Raw genomic sequence first — 14,058 nt, 5'->3', positions numbered from 1 at the left:
TTAAGTGCAATGGTATTACAGTTTTTAAAAATTGCCTATTTCTTAGAAAAATATACTCAAAATTTTTTAAATGAAATTATTTGATGTATGGGATTTTCTTTAAAATGATATGAGGCCAGGCATGGTGGCTCATGCCTATAATCCCAACACTTCGTAAGTTCAAGGGGGGCAGATCGTTTGAGCCCAGGAGTTAGAGCCTGAGTAACATAATGAATGAATGAATGATCGTTTGAGCCTGAGTAACATAATGAAACTTTGTCTCTGCAAAAAATACAAAAATTAGCTGGGCGTGGTGGTGCATGCCTATAGTCCCAGCTTCTCAGGTGGCTGAGGCAGCAGGATTACTTGAACCCGGGAGATGAAGGCTGTAGTGAGCAGAAAGCACACCACTGCACTCCAGCCTGAGTGACAGAGTGAGACCCTGTTGCAAAAATAAATATACAAATAAATAAATAAATAAATAATAAAGCAATATGAGGTGGCGTAGGGAAATACAAGTAAAACAAGATCAGCCATTTTCCCAACACTGTATGTTTACTTCACATCTCTGTCACATTTTGGTAACTCTCACAATATTTCAAACTTTTTCATTATTATTACGTTTGTTATGGTGATCTGCAAGCAGTGATCTTTGATGCTACTATTGCAATTGTTTGGGGGAACCACAAACTGCACACATACAGGACAGTGAACTCAATTGATAAATGCTGTGTGTGTTCTGACTGCTCCACTGACCAGCTGCTCTCCTATCTTCTCCCTCATCTCAGGCCTCCTGCCTCCCTGAGACAGAACAATATTGAAATTAGACAATTAATAACCCTACAGTGCCTCTCAGTGTTCAAGTAAAAGAAGAGTCACACATCCCCCACTTTAAATCAAAAGCTAGAAAGGATTAGGGACTGCGGATCACAAAAGAACTAGAAGAGAGGCTTTTGAATGTCCTCACCAAAAGAAATGATAAATGTATAAGGTGATCTCATGCTAAATACCCTGATTTGATCATAATACAACATATACCTGTCCTGTAACAGAAAATTGTACTCCATAAATATGTATAACTACAGTATTAATTAAAATGAAAAGAAAGCTAGAAATGATTAAGTTTAGTGAGAAAGGCATGTCGAAAGCTGAGATAGGCCGAAAGCTAGGCCTCCTGCACCAAACTGTTAACCAAGTTATGAATGCAAAGAAAAAGTTCTTGAAGGAAATTAAAAGTGCTACTCCAGGGAATACACAAGTGATAAGAAAGTGAAATGGCCTTATTGTTGATATGGAGAAAGTCTGAGTGGTCTAGATAGTTCAAACCAGTCATAACATTCTCTTCAGTCAAAACCTAATTCAGAGCTAGGCCCTAACTCTCTTCAATTCTGTGAAGGCTGAGAAAGGTGGAGAAGCTGCAGAAGAAAGTTTGAATCTAGTAGGGATGGTTCATGAGGTTTAAGGAAAGAAGCCATCCCCATAACATAAAAGCACACAATGAAACAGCAAGTACTGATGGAGAAACTGCAGCAAGTTATCCAGGAGATCCGGCTAAGACCACTGATGAAGGTGGCTACACTAAACAGATTTTCTAGGAAGACAAAACAACCTTCTTTTGGAAGAAGATGTCATCCAGAACTTTCATAGCTAGAGAGAAGTCAATTCTTTACTTCAAAGGACAGGCTGACTCTCCTATTAGGGGCAAATACACCTGGCGACTTTAGGCTGAAGCCAATGCTCACTCATCATCTGAAAATCCCACAGCCCTAAAGAATTAGGCTAAACCTACTTGGCCTGAGGACTATAAGCGGAACAATGAAGCCCAGATGACAATACTTCTGTTTACAGCATGGTTTACTGAATATTTTAAGCCCATTGTGTAGACTTACTGCTAAAAAAAAAAAAAAAAAAAAAAAAAGATTCCTTTCAAAATATTACTGATCATATTACTGATCATTGACATAGCACCTGGTCACACAAGAGCTCTGATGAAGATGTACAAGGAGACTAATGTTTTCATGCTTGCTAACACAACAACCACTCTGCAGCCCATGGAACAACAAGTAATTTAGACTTTCAAGTTTTATTATTTGAGAAATACATTTCATAAGGGTATATAGCTGCCATACATAGTGATTCCTCTGATGGTTCTGGGCAAAGCAAATTGAAAATCTTCTGGAAAGGATTCACCATTCTAATGTTCACCATTGAGAACATTCCTGATTCATGGGAGGAGGTCAGAACACCAACATTAATAGGAGTTTGGAAGAAGCTGATTCCAACTTTCATGGATGACTTTAAGGGGTTTGAGATTTCAGTGGAGACAGTCACTGCACATGTGGCAGAAATAGAAAGAGAACTATAATTAGAAGGGAGCCTGAAGATGTGGCTGAATTGCCACAATCTCATGATAAAACTTGAAGATATGAGAAGTTGCCTCTTATGCGTGAATAAAGAAAGTGGTTCCTTGAGATGGACTTTGTTCCTTGTGAAGATGTTGTAAACATTGTTGAAATGACAAGGATTTAGAACATTACATAAACTTGACTGATAAAGTAGCAGCAGGGTTGGAGAAGACTGACTCCAATTTTGAAAGGAGTTCTACTGCGGCTAAAGAGCTATCAAACACCATTGCATGCTACAGAGAAATCTGGCATGAAAGGAGGAGTCAATCTATGCGGTAAACTTCACTGTTCTTATTTTAAGGAATTGCCACAGCTACTCCAGCCTTTAGTAACCACCACACTGATCAGTCAGCAGCCATCAACACCGAGACGAGACCTTCTACCAGCAAAGATGATAACTCACTGAAGGCTCAGATGGTCATTAACTTTTTTTTTTTTTTTTTTTTTTGGCAATAAAGCAGTTTTAAATTAAGGTATGTAGGGTTTTTTTTTTTTTTCCAGACATAATGGTATTGCACACTTAACAGACTACAGCATAAACTCAACTTTTATGTGCACTGGGAAACCAAAAACTTCACATGACTTGCTTTATTACAATATTCGCTTTACTGCAGTGGCCTGGAACTGAATCTACAGTATCTCTGTGGTATGCTTGTACATATACTGTCCACAATATCATATAATCTCACAAAGGCGAATGACTGGTTGATTGAGGAGGAGGTTAAGGAAAATAAATTTTTAAAGAGGTAGAAGAGACTGACAAAAGTAAAGGAAAAATGTATGTGTGTTAAGTGGGAGATGGAAAAATTGATAGGACATAATATTTCTCTTTTTCAGTGCTACACGCACTGGTTTGATAGCTGAGCAATTTCTTTTGTTTTTTTTACTTTTTTGCATAAAAGTGGAGTATAACAGGAAGAATAACTACCTAAGAACAGGAATAAGAACGTATATTTTAATTCTAGCTTCTGCCTGGGAAATTGTGCCTGGGAGATTTGGTCAGATTTCCCTCTCACTTTCTTCAGCTTTCACTATCCCACAAACCTCAGAAGCCTAAGGCTGAATTTAAGTAGTTTCAGAAGTCACTTGCAAAAATGAAACAAGTGGGTATAAGTGAACAACAGCTAGCAATCTCCAAAGCATAAATATAAGTGGTACATGTCTTTTGGTTCTCTAATGAATGCACCATAGACAGTGTATTTAGTTTTGCATCCCATCCCTGATATAAGACCAAACCCCTCTATTTTGTATAGGAGCTCTCATTTTTTAAACTTGAGCTCTCACTCACTTTATAGTTCTTTGTTTTTATTTAAGCTCTCACTTTAAAATGTGCTTAAATCTAAAAGATGAACAATAGCCTTTTTTCCTCCTAACCCTTTCCAGATACAACTATTCTTATACCAATTTGATTTCAGAAAGTTATTAAGATGTGCAAAAGCCATTCAAATACCACTTTTGGTTTGTCTAAATTTTGTTATTTAACCTAAATCTTTGGATATGTCTAAAAAAGAGGATAGAATTTTTTTAATTCCATTTTTCTATTTTCCCTTTATTACTAGTCTTAAAGGAGACAACATAGCATATATGCTTTCTCCCTCCAGACAGTTCAAACTTGGTTCACAAGTTAAAATGAGTCTATAGTGTTCAAGTTTGCATCTTGTAGTAGTTCTATACAATTACAGCATCCAATGCCTGCATATTTTGGCATGGTTTACTGCCTGCCTGAATTGGATCCATATGAGAAGCTCTAAAATATTCTCACATAACATCTGTTTATACTGTGACTCTGCTTTGAGTAATTGTGATTTCTTTGTCTATGTAAATAATTAATTCTAAATTATATAATGAGACCAGCAAGCCCTGTCAAGTTCTCCCGTGTGACTTCCCTTTCTTTATCCCTTCCTTCCTATTGCCCCTCCCACACTGAGAATTGCCATGGCTAAAAACTAGGCTATTGGGCTGGGGGAAGTGGCTCACACCTGTAATCCCAGCACTTAGTAAGGCCGAGGCGGGCAGATCACAAGGTCAGGAGTTCAAGACCATCCTGACCAATCTGGTGAAACCCCGTCTCTAGTAAAATACAAAAATTAGCTGGGCATGGTGGCACATGCCTGTATTCCCAGCTACTTGGGAGGCTGAGGCAGGAGAATCGCTTGAACCTGGGAGGCAGAGGTTGCAGTGAGCTGAGATTGCACCACTGCACTCCAGCCTGGGTGACAGAGCGAGACTGTCTCAAAAACAAACAAACAAACAAACAAACAAACAAAAAACCAAAAAACTAAACTATTGCTACAGTCTCTTAACTCAGCCTCCATCTAGAATCTCCCACAGCCAGTGTTGCCAAAACAATATTCCTGAATTACCTCTTTACACACCACATTCCTTCATTTAAAACAAATCTCCAAAGAAATCAACCCTTTAATGGCTCTCTATCTGTCAAATAAAAAACCCAATGGTTTAGACTCACATTGAAGATGTTTCACAACCTGGCTCCAGTCTAGGGTTCCCACTATAACTGCCCTACTTCCTTCCACCCTAAAAAACTAACCTCTTCACCAAACCTCTGTTCCCCCTGCAAACACACACACACACACACACACACACACACACACACACTTCTCTCTGTGTTTCTAGAGCTTTGCTCATACTCTTCACCTGCCTAGAATGCCCCAACCTCTGCCCTTCTTTGCCTATTCAAGTCCTACCTGTCTTTCTTTTTTCTTTTTTTTTTTTTTTGAGATGGAGTCTCTCTCTGTCACCCAGGCTGGAGTGCAGTGGCCGGATCTCAGCTCACTGCAAGCTCCGCCTCCCGGGTTCACGCCATTCTCCTGCCTCAGCCTCCCGAGTAGCTGGGACTGCAGGCGCCCGCCACCTCGCCTGGCTAGTTTTTTCTTTTTTCTTTTTTTTTTTTGTATTTTTTAGTAGAGACGGGGTTTCACTGGGTTAGCTAGGGTGGTCTCGATCTCCTGACCTCGTGATCCGCCCGTCTCGGTCTCCCTCCTACCTTTCAAAGCTAACTCCAACATCCTCTCTTCATTGTCTACCAAAGGTAGAAATGTTCTCTTTGGCCTCTATATAACTAGTGCTTTACATATAAATTGCTAAGTATTTCTTTGACACATCATTATTGTTAGCTAGTTCTGTCTGTGTTTGCTTCACTAGATTGCCAGGGTACAAATGGGACTATCTGCTGACCTGCTGCTATGTCTTCATTCTTTGGCTCAGTGCTATGTGCAGGGCAGACAATTAGTATATATTTGACTGAAAAAAAGTAGTTGAAGATACTATTTATTCACCCATTTAACAAATATTTGTTGAATATTTAATATGTACAAGGCACTTTTGCAGGCACTAGGAAAATGTAAACGAACCATACAGATGAAAATTGCCATCTTCATGGGACTTGCATTCTAGTGAAGACAAAACAGAACTTTTTTAAAGAAGTAAGCTATACATAAGTGCTATGGAAAAAAATAAAGCAGGGAAGGAAAATTAGGAATATAAGGTGGGAGTATGATTTTAAATAGAATGATCATGGAAGGCCCCTCCTAGAAAGTGACCTTCTAGCAGACTTGAATGAGATATCTGGAAGAAGGACATTCCAGGCAGAGGAAGAGCAAGAGGAAGACCCTGAGGCAGGAATGTGCCTGGCATATTCAGAGAACAAAGAGGGCAATGTGGGGTGAGAAAAGGGGCGAATTGGAGGAACGAGGGAGAAGAAGTGCCGGGAGCTAGATACTGGGGAAAGTCTTGAGAACCATTAAGAGACTGGGTATTACCATATCTGACCTGAGTTTGAAAGATAAATGTGGATGCCCTTTGAGAATAGGCAGATGGGCAAGAAGAAAGGCAGGAGGTAACACAATTAATCAGGTGCAAGACAATGGGGATTTGGACCAGGATGACAGGAGGTGGTAAGAAGCAGTCTGATTCTGGACATATTTTGAAGGCAGATCTGCTAGGACTTGCTGATTGATTAGATGTGGGGTATAAGGGAAAGAGGAATTAAGCATGACTCCAAGGTTGGATGGGGTTGCTATTTATAGGGATGAGGATAAGCTTGGGAGGAAGAGGGATTATGGAATGGGGAGAACACTTCAGATACTGGAAATGCTAGGTTGGAGTGAGGAATGGGGAGATTGGGTAAGCAGTTAAGTACTGGCGTCGAGTTCAGGGGAGAAGACAGGAGTGGAAATAAAATCTGGGAGGTTGTCAGCGTACAGTTGGAACTTAAAGCTCCAGCACTAGATGAAATCAAGGAAGTAAGTGCAGACAAAGACAAGGTCCAAGGACTAAGCCTTTAGGAACCAGCAAGGGAGCCTGAGAAGGAGCTGCCAGTGAGGCAGAAGGAAAAGGATAATGCTAACATGTTGACAACAGACTGTGGGCTGCAGAGAACAATTCATGTCTGTAAGGTGCCTGGCACTGATTTAACCGAGATTGTGGCAGGCTAAGGGAGGGAACTCACTTAATCCAGTCATAAGGCAATCGCAGTTAGGGTAAACTTTAGGCAGAAGCTTCCAAGATATGCAAGGATATGATACAGTTTTTCAGAAAAGTAAAATTTTAAAAACAATATTGAGTGAGTTCTCCCTTCTACCAAAAACCAAAAACCAACCCCTCACTCCCCACCAAAAAAAACAGAGTGACAATCAAGTTAGAGGAGGGTTTCTCAACCATGGCACTACTGACATGATAGGCCAGATAATTTTTATTGTAGGGGGCTGTGCTGTGTATTATGGGATGTTTAGCAGCATCCCTGGTCTCTACCCACTAGATGTCAGTAGCATATCCCCACACTTCCCCATTGCCAAAACCAAAAATGACTACATAAGTTGCCAGATGTCCTCTGGGGGACAAAATCATCCCCAGTTGACAACCACTGAGTTAGAGCCAACTGTCAACAAAAAACAATTCCTTAGTACACTCTAAGCATCCTTGCTGTCAAATACACCCATTAGTTTCTGCTGATATTCTGTACTTACAGCTGTCCTACTCTCTTCTCCAGGCTTTTTACCTGATTTGGAAAGTTCTAATTATATTTACCATCCAGAGTACGGAAAGTAAGCAATTAGCTCAATCTGTCATTTTAAAAAACGCACTTCTGATTTTCTTCAATGTAAAAGGCATTCCCTCAGTTATCCAGTTCAAAAATGACAATTTCTGCACACCCATGTTCACAGCAGCACTACTCACAATAGTCAAGAGGTGGAAGCAAGCCGAGTATCCATCAACAGAAGAATGGGTAAACAAAAAGAAGTATGTACACAGAATGGAATATTATTCAGCCTTAAAAAGGCAGGACGTTCTGACACATGCTACAACATGAAGGAACCTTCACGACATCATGCTAAGTGAAATAAGTCAGTCTCAAAAGGACAAATATTGTATGATTCCACTTTTACGAGTTACCTAGTAAAAATCATAAGATAGTTACCCAGCTAAAATCATAAGAGAGAAAGCAAATGGTGGTTGCAGGTGCCAGGATGGGGACCGAAGGGGAAACAGGGAGTTGTTTAATGAGAATAGAGTTTTGGTTTTACAGGATGAAAAAGTTCTGGAGATTGGTTGCCCAACAATGGGAATGTACTTAACACTACTGAACTGTACTTTCATTTAATTTTATTTATTTATTTTTTTCAGAGATGAGGTCTCACTGTGTTGCCCAGGCTGGTCTCAAACTCCTGAGCTCAAGTGATCCCTCGGCCTCCCAAAGTGCTGGGATTATAGACGTGAACCACCACGCCTGGCCCTGAACTGTACTTTTAAAAATGGTTAAGATGGTAATTTTTCTATGTTTTTTACCACAATTAAAGAAAAAAGATAGTGTAGGCTCTGGAATCAGACCATCTGGATTCGAATACTAGCAAAATGTTTAATGAGTTACCTGGCTCACAGTAAGTGCTTGGTGAACATTAGCCACTAATAATAAGTTAGTATTTTAACTGGTGATTACGGCAAATCAGTGTGCATGTTTTTCAAGAGCCATGATTGACAGTTATACATGCCTTTGATTGGTGAAATGGGAAGGCAGTTATAAATAAATTTGGTAGAAAAAATGACCATTTCTAATAATAAGACATTCTGATAACTGAATATCATTAAGCACAAAATAAGGTTAATCTCTCTTCCCTCAAAATTAGGTCCACTCCTGTGGATTTATCATGTCACTTAGTTTAAAGATCCAGACCCTTTTGTATTGTTTTTTCAAACCTTTAAAAACTTTTTAACATTTAAAGTTATTTGTGTATATATAAATACACGTTTTTCTTAAAATGATCAAGAATCCATTATATACATTATCCTATTTATATAAAGGTTTTTCTTTCATTACTGATTTCAGCAAATACTTGCAAAGCCCTATGCTGTCTGCAGTTTTGACTCTTGTTCATTTTCTTCCTAACGTATCTGCTCAAAACTGTACCTAATGTTAATAGTTGTATGTCAATAGTTAAGGACAATGAAGGGGAAAAAATAACAAAATGAAACAGAAAGTTAAAGTAATAGAAAGTGAATTTAAAAAAACATACCTATCCACTTTTTGCAACAAGCAAGTTTACAACAAGCAAGAAGTCTATTAGAGACTAAGTTCTTAGCTGTCAAAAACAAACTCACCAGTTATCAGGTTAGAAAATGGATACTCATTCTGTAAGATTAAATCCAAAGAACAGCACAAGCACTGAGAGCAGCAGGGGGTTATGAGTTGTCTAACCTGCATGGGATTAATCTTAACCGAGCGTTCGAAGCACTCTACACACTCTTGAAACTCCTTGTTCCGAAGATGAAGGAGGGCTTTGGAGCGCTGCGCACGAGCACTGCGGTACCGGGACAACTCCCAGGCTTTGTCATAGCAAGAATGGTCTCCAAGGACATCTCCAAGCAAGCAGTATAAACTTGGTGTTTCTTTTTTCTCCAACTCTTGTCTAAGGATCTCTTCTGCCTAGAAACAATAGAAATAATGAAATTGCTTAAGAGCGACTAACTGCTATTTTTTTTTTTTTAAGCAAATACACATCTTTAATCTCACACAATCCAAATTTTTATTTTCAACGTTTGAGATTTCTTATTTCACACATCAAGGACACAGGTTGAGTAAGAGGACCAATACAAAATAAATACAGGCATACCTCAGAGATATTTCAGGTTTGGTTCCAGACCACCGCAATAAAGTGAATATTGCAATAAAGCAAGTCACAAAGCTTTTGGTTTCTAGGATATATATAATTTGTTTTTGGCCGGACATGGTGGCTCACGCCTGGAATCCCAGAATTTTGGGAAGCTGAGGCGGGTGGATCACCTGACGTCAGGAGTTCAAGACCAGCCTGGCCAACATGATGAAACCCTGTCTCTACTAAAAATACAAAAATTAGCCGGGCATGGTGGCGGTTGCTTGCCTGTAATCCCAGTTTATTGGGTGGGAGGCTGAGGCAGGAGAATCACTTGAACCCAGGAGGCGGAGGTTGCAGTGAGCCAAGACTGTGCCATTGCACTCCAGCCTGGACAACAAGAGTGAAACTCTGACTCCAAAAAAAAAAAAAAAAGTTGTTTTTATACTATACTGTAGTCTGTTAAGTGTGCAATAGCATTATGTCTAAAAAAAAACAATGTGCACAGCTTAATTGCTAAAAAATGCTGACACAGAGATATGAAGTAAGCACATGTGGTTGGAAAAATGGTGCTGACAGACTTGTTTGACACAGGGTTGTCACAAACCTTCCATTTGTAAAAGGCGCAGTATCTGTGAGGTGCAATAAAGTGAAATGCAACAAAAAGAGGTATGCCTCTAAGGTGCAAGTAAAAGAAAGGAACGAGGAATAAAAGGGGAACACTGCTTCACTGGCCCTCTGGGGTCCTCAAGGAAATGCACCGAAGAGAGGTTTACTTCCTGGTATCAGGTGGACCCATTACCTGCGCCAGGTGTCGCCACTGTGACCATATTTTACAGCAGTCTCTTTCATTCACCTCTACCCAAAGGCAATGAAAAGCATGTTTCTCCTTTTTCAAAATGGTATGGTTAGGGAGCCTGGGGTCACTGAGGAATTTATAAAGGAGGGATTTTTAGCAATGTCTATTAAATTGTATATAAATTTACATACAACTTAATAGGCACTGCTTAAAACGTACCTCTTAATCAAACTACATCCTACCTCACAGATAACACTTGCTCATACTAGACCTATCTGATTCCAGACAGCCCATTCACTTTAGAAATTAAAAGTCATCCTCAATACACTGCACAGACTTCGGCATTATTCTCGTATGTCCACAGTTTGGAGCTACCTCATCACTCAGGCTAATTGTGTACTTGTTGCCACCACTCCTCAACTCCCTCCCACCTCCATGTCCACCACCCCACTTCTGATAAATTTCAACATAGAGCGAGCAGCACAGTAGCAGGTCTACTTTGCATCCTCATACACACATCTTCACGTAAACAGCAGTGGTGCTGCCAAGGATGCTAAGATAGCCATTGCCAAAATGGATGTACATATCTAGGAAAGCCATCCTTTAGTAGCTAAAATGAGACTTTAAAGCCCCTAACATACATCAGTTGGCAATCCGAAAGTCTGTACGTTTGATTTTCTTTAGATGGGCATATCTTTACTCCTTAAGCAGTCTAATGTTTGTGAAATCTTTTAAAAGAAGACTGTGCTTCTAAAAGTGTCTTTGGATGTTGGCTCCTCTGCATTTCTGATATAGTACAGGTTATGTATGCTTTTAGACCTAATCTAAAAGTGAAACTGGAATTTATAAAACAGTTTCTAAGAAAAAATAATGCTAAGTCCCAAATAGGCAAAATAAACATAAAGTTTTAGAATATAATCCATGTAATTCCTCTCTTCAAACATAATACAATAGCTATTGAAGTATCTAACTATAACTCTAGTCACCTATAAAGAGACGTATTCAACCACAGACTGTAGCCGCAGCAGAATTTTTGCTGAAATCATCTTACCACGTGATTGAAGGCATATCTCTTGACAGCCTGGTATTGACAGTATGGTACCCACATCACCCTAGAAATTCTGGAAGCCAATTCACCTAATAAATTTCTTTGTGCTTTAGCCAGTTACAGTGTACTGTAGTGGTCTATAATTAAACAATGACCATTATAGTAACTGGGTATAGGAATCATTTCAGGCAATGTACTCCTAGGGCAAATGGAAATATGTGATTGGTATCTGATCTGGTTGGGTTTGAAGACAGAGAGGCTGCAGTGATCATGAGGGGGTGAAACACTGGTAGTCCATGATATCCCGTGATGAAAGAATTACTTAAGTTATCATGTGTGGTAACGGAACTAAGACACCTACCTAATGCATGGCTTTGTGTATTGAGTGATAGGAGATTATGAGGGAATACAACAACTGTGAGGTAAGTTGGCTGTTTCCAAGTTCACTAGACAGCTCAAAGAAAGCAAATGACATTCAGTGTTTTAAATCCCCCAGGTCAGAGAACCAGGGAATTTCTATGATTATCTAGAAGAATTTATTTTCCCCTGCAGCTACCAACCTGGTATAGCCAAAATCAAAAGTAGGTAGATACTGCTCCTATAGGATAGCTGAATTAAAATGTAGAATGAATTGTTTTATTAGTTCTTTTATTTTTATTTATTTTTATTTTTTGTTTTATTTTTATTTTTGAGATGGAGTCTTGCTTCTGTCACCCAGGCTGGAGTGCACTGGCATGACCTCGGCTCACTGCAACCTCCGCCTCCCGGGTTCAAGCAATTCTCCAGCCTCAGCCTCCCGAATAGCTGGGATTACAGGCATGTACCACCACATCCAGCTAATTTTTGTATTTTTCAGTAGAGAGGGAGTTTCACCATGTTGGCCAGGCTGGTCTCGAACTCCTGATCTCAAGTGATCTGCCCACCTTAGCCTCTCAGAGGGCTGGGATACAGGTGTGAGCCACCGTGCCCGGCCCAGTTTCACTAGTTCTATGTGAATGTTAGGGCATTTGGGCTCGACGCAGTGGCTCGAGCCTGTAATGGAGGCCAATGTGGGTGGATCATTTGAGGCCAGGAGTTCAAGGCCAGCCTGGCCACCATAGTGAAACCCTGTCTCTACTAACGATACAAAAATTAGCTGGGCATGGTGGCACACACCTGTAATCCCAGCTACTCAGGAAGCTGAGGCAAGAGAACCACTTGAGCATGGGAGGCAGAGTGGGAGGCGGAAGTTGCAGTGACCTGTGATCAAGCCACTGCACTCTAGCCTGGGTGACAGAGAGACACTCTGTCTCCAAAAAAAAAAAAAAAAAAAAAGTTAGGGTATTTGATTGGATTAATCGAGTATGCTTTAGTCTTCCATTTTATTTTCTCTATTGGCTTTCAGTTATACATCATTTTATACTCTTTAGCGATTGCTCTGGGTGAGCGTGGGACTATGGTAAAAGTGACACTATGCGACTTTCAAAGCTGGGGTATAACAGGCCAATCAGCCTCTGTGTGGTTCTCTTGGAATCCTCCTTGGAGTCCTGAGCTGCTCGGTAAGTAGCCCTACTCCCTGCAGTCACCATGCTGTGAAGAAGCCCTAGCTAATTCATGTGTAGAAATCCCACTGAGAGGCCCTGACATTAGATGAAGACAGCTGTTCAGCCAGTCTCCAAGTGTCCGAGACCCGCCACCATCTGATTGCAACTACATGAGTGATGCCAGACCACTGCTCAGTCAAACCCTTCCTAAATTCCTGTTCTACAGAAACCATGAGAGAGAAACAATGATTGCTGTTGTTTTAAGCCACTAAGTTTTGTGTAGGTTTGTTATACAGCAATAGGAACTGCAACCATTGTTTAAAGAAAGGGTAAGTCTAGTACCAGTTACTTCATCCTGGCCAGGAGCAGAAAAGGGCACTGATTATGAAAGAGAAGGATCCAAGGATTTAAATGGAGACATTTGGAAGGATTTAAATAACAGAAATTACCCAAATCTACTAAGTTTCCTATACCAGCAGAGTGTATCTAATAAGACTAGTGCTACTTTGCTTAAAGACACCATAATGACTGTACCCTTCCATCCCTCATTGCCTCCAGACATAAAAATAAACCAACATGCAAAAAGAACGGTTCATTTTGTTAATTTACAGAGGGAAAACCTTGGGACCATATGGTAAAAGAGATTCTAACCATGCTAGACCAGAAAGAAAAAGGATCATAAATTAAATCAGGCTGAATTAAGATATTCATCAGAAATTTTTGATTCGCAGTGCTAACTCAAGCAGCTGGGGATGGTTCTAAATTATTTGCTCAACTGCTTGACTAAAATCTGGACTCAAATGTGGCCAAAACTAAACAAAGTTGAGATGCCAGAAATTCCTTTGTGTAATGTACAGGAAGGCATCCAACAACTTAGAACAAAAAGGCTGTTGTCAATTTATCACTTGCAACCTTCTCATCTACCCCTAACTATGTCCCCAACAAGGCCAAGAGGATATTCCTTTTTACATTTTAAATGGGAGAACCAGCATTTTTGAAAAGTGCTATGGTAGATGTTCCGTGTAAGCTGGGGAAAAGCATGGACGTCCTTTGTTGAAAAGGGTTTCTTGATTTTAATGGGGGTAATTAGAACCCAGGGTGGGAGAGACTTGCTGATAGCACTGAACCTAGAAGCATGATGAGCACAGTTATTTGCAATAAGCATGGCCAGAGAGATAATTAGATAATTAGGTTAGAC

General features: G+C 40.0%; 1 protein-coding gene across 3 annotated transcripts in view; it reads right to left on the bottom strand.

Annotated features, from left to right (window-relative positions):
• Positions 1-14,058, bottom strand: part of TTC27 (tetratricopeptide repeat domain 27) — a 179,743-nt gene that overhangs the window by 51,025 nt on the left and 114,660 nt on the right. For all 3 annotated transcript variants that reach the window (XM_003908490.3, XM_009183967.2, XM_021924742.2), the window contains one exon: positions 9,097-9,324. In XM_003908490.3, the coding sequence (XP_003908539.1) occupies positions 9,097-9,324 (228 nt within the window). The remainder of the gene's footprint in view (positions 1-9,096; positions 9,325-14,058) is intronic.

The sequence above is a fragment of the Papio anubis genome, chromosome 14, assembly GCF_008728515.1.
Source record: "Papio anubis isolate 15944 chromosome 14, Panubis1.0, whole genome shotgun sequence".
Lineage (NCBI taxonomy): Eukaryota > Metazoa > Chordata > Mammalia > Primates > Cercopithecidae > Papio > Papio anubis.
Note: the sequence above shows the minus strand (reverse complement) of the source record. Positions and strands in the feature narration are given on the sequence as shown.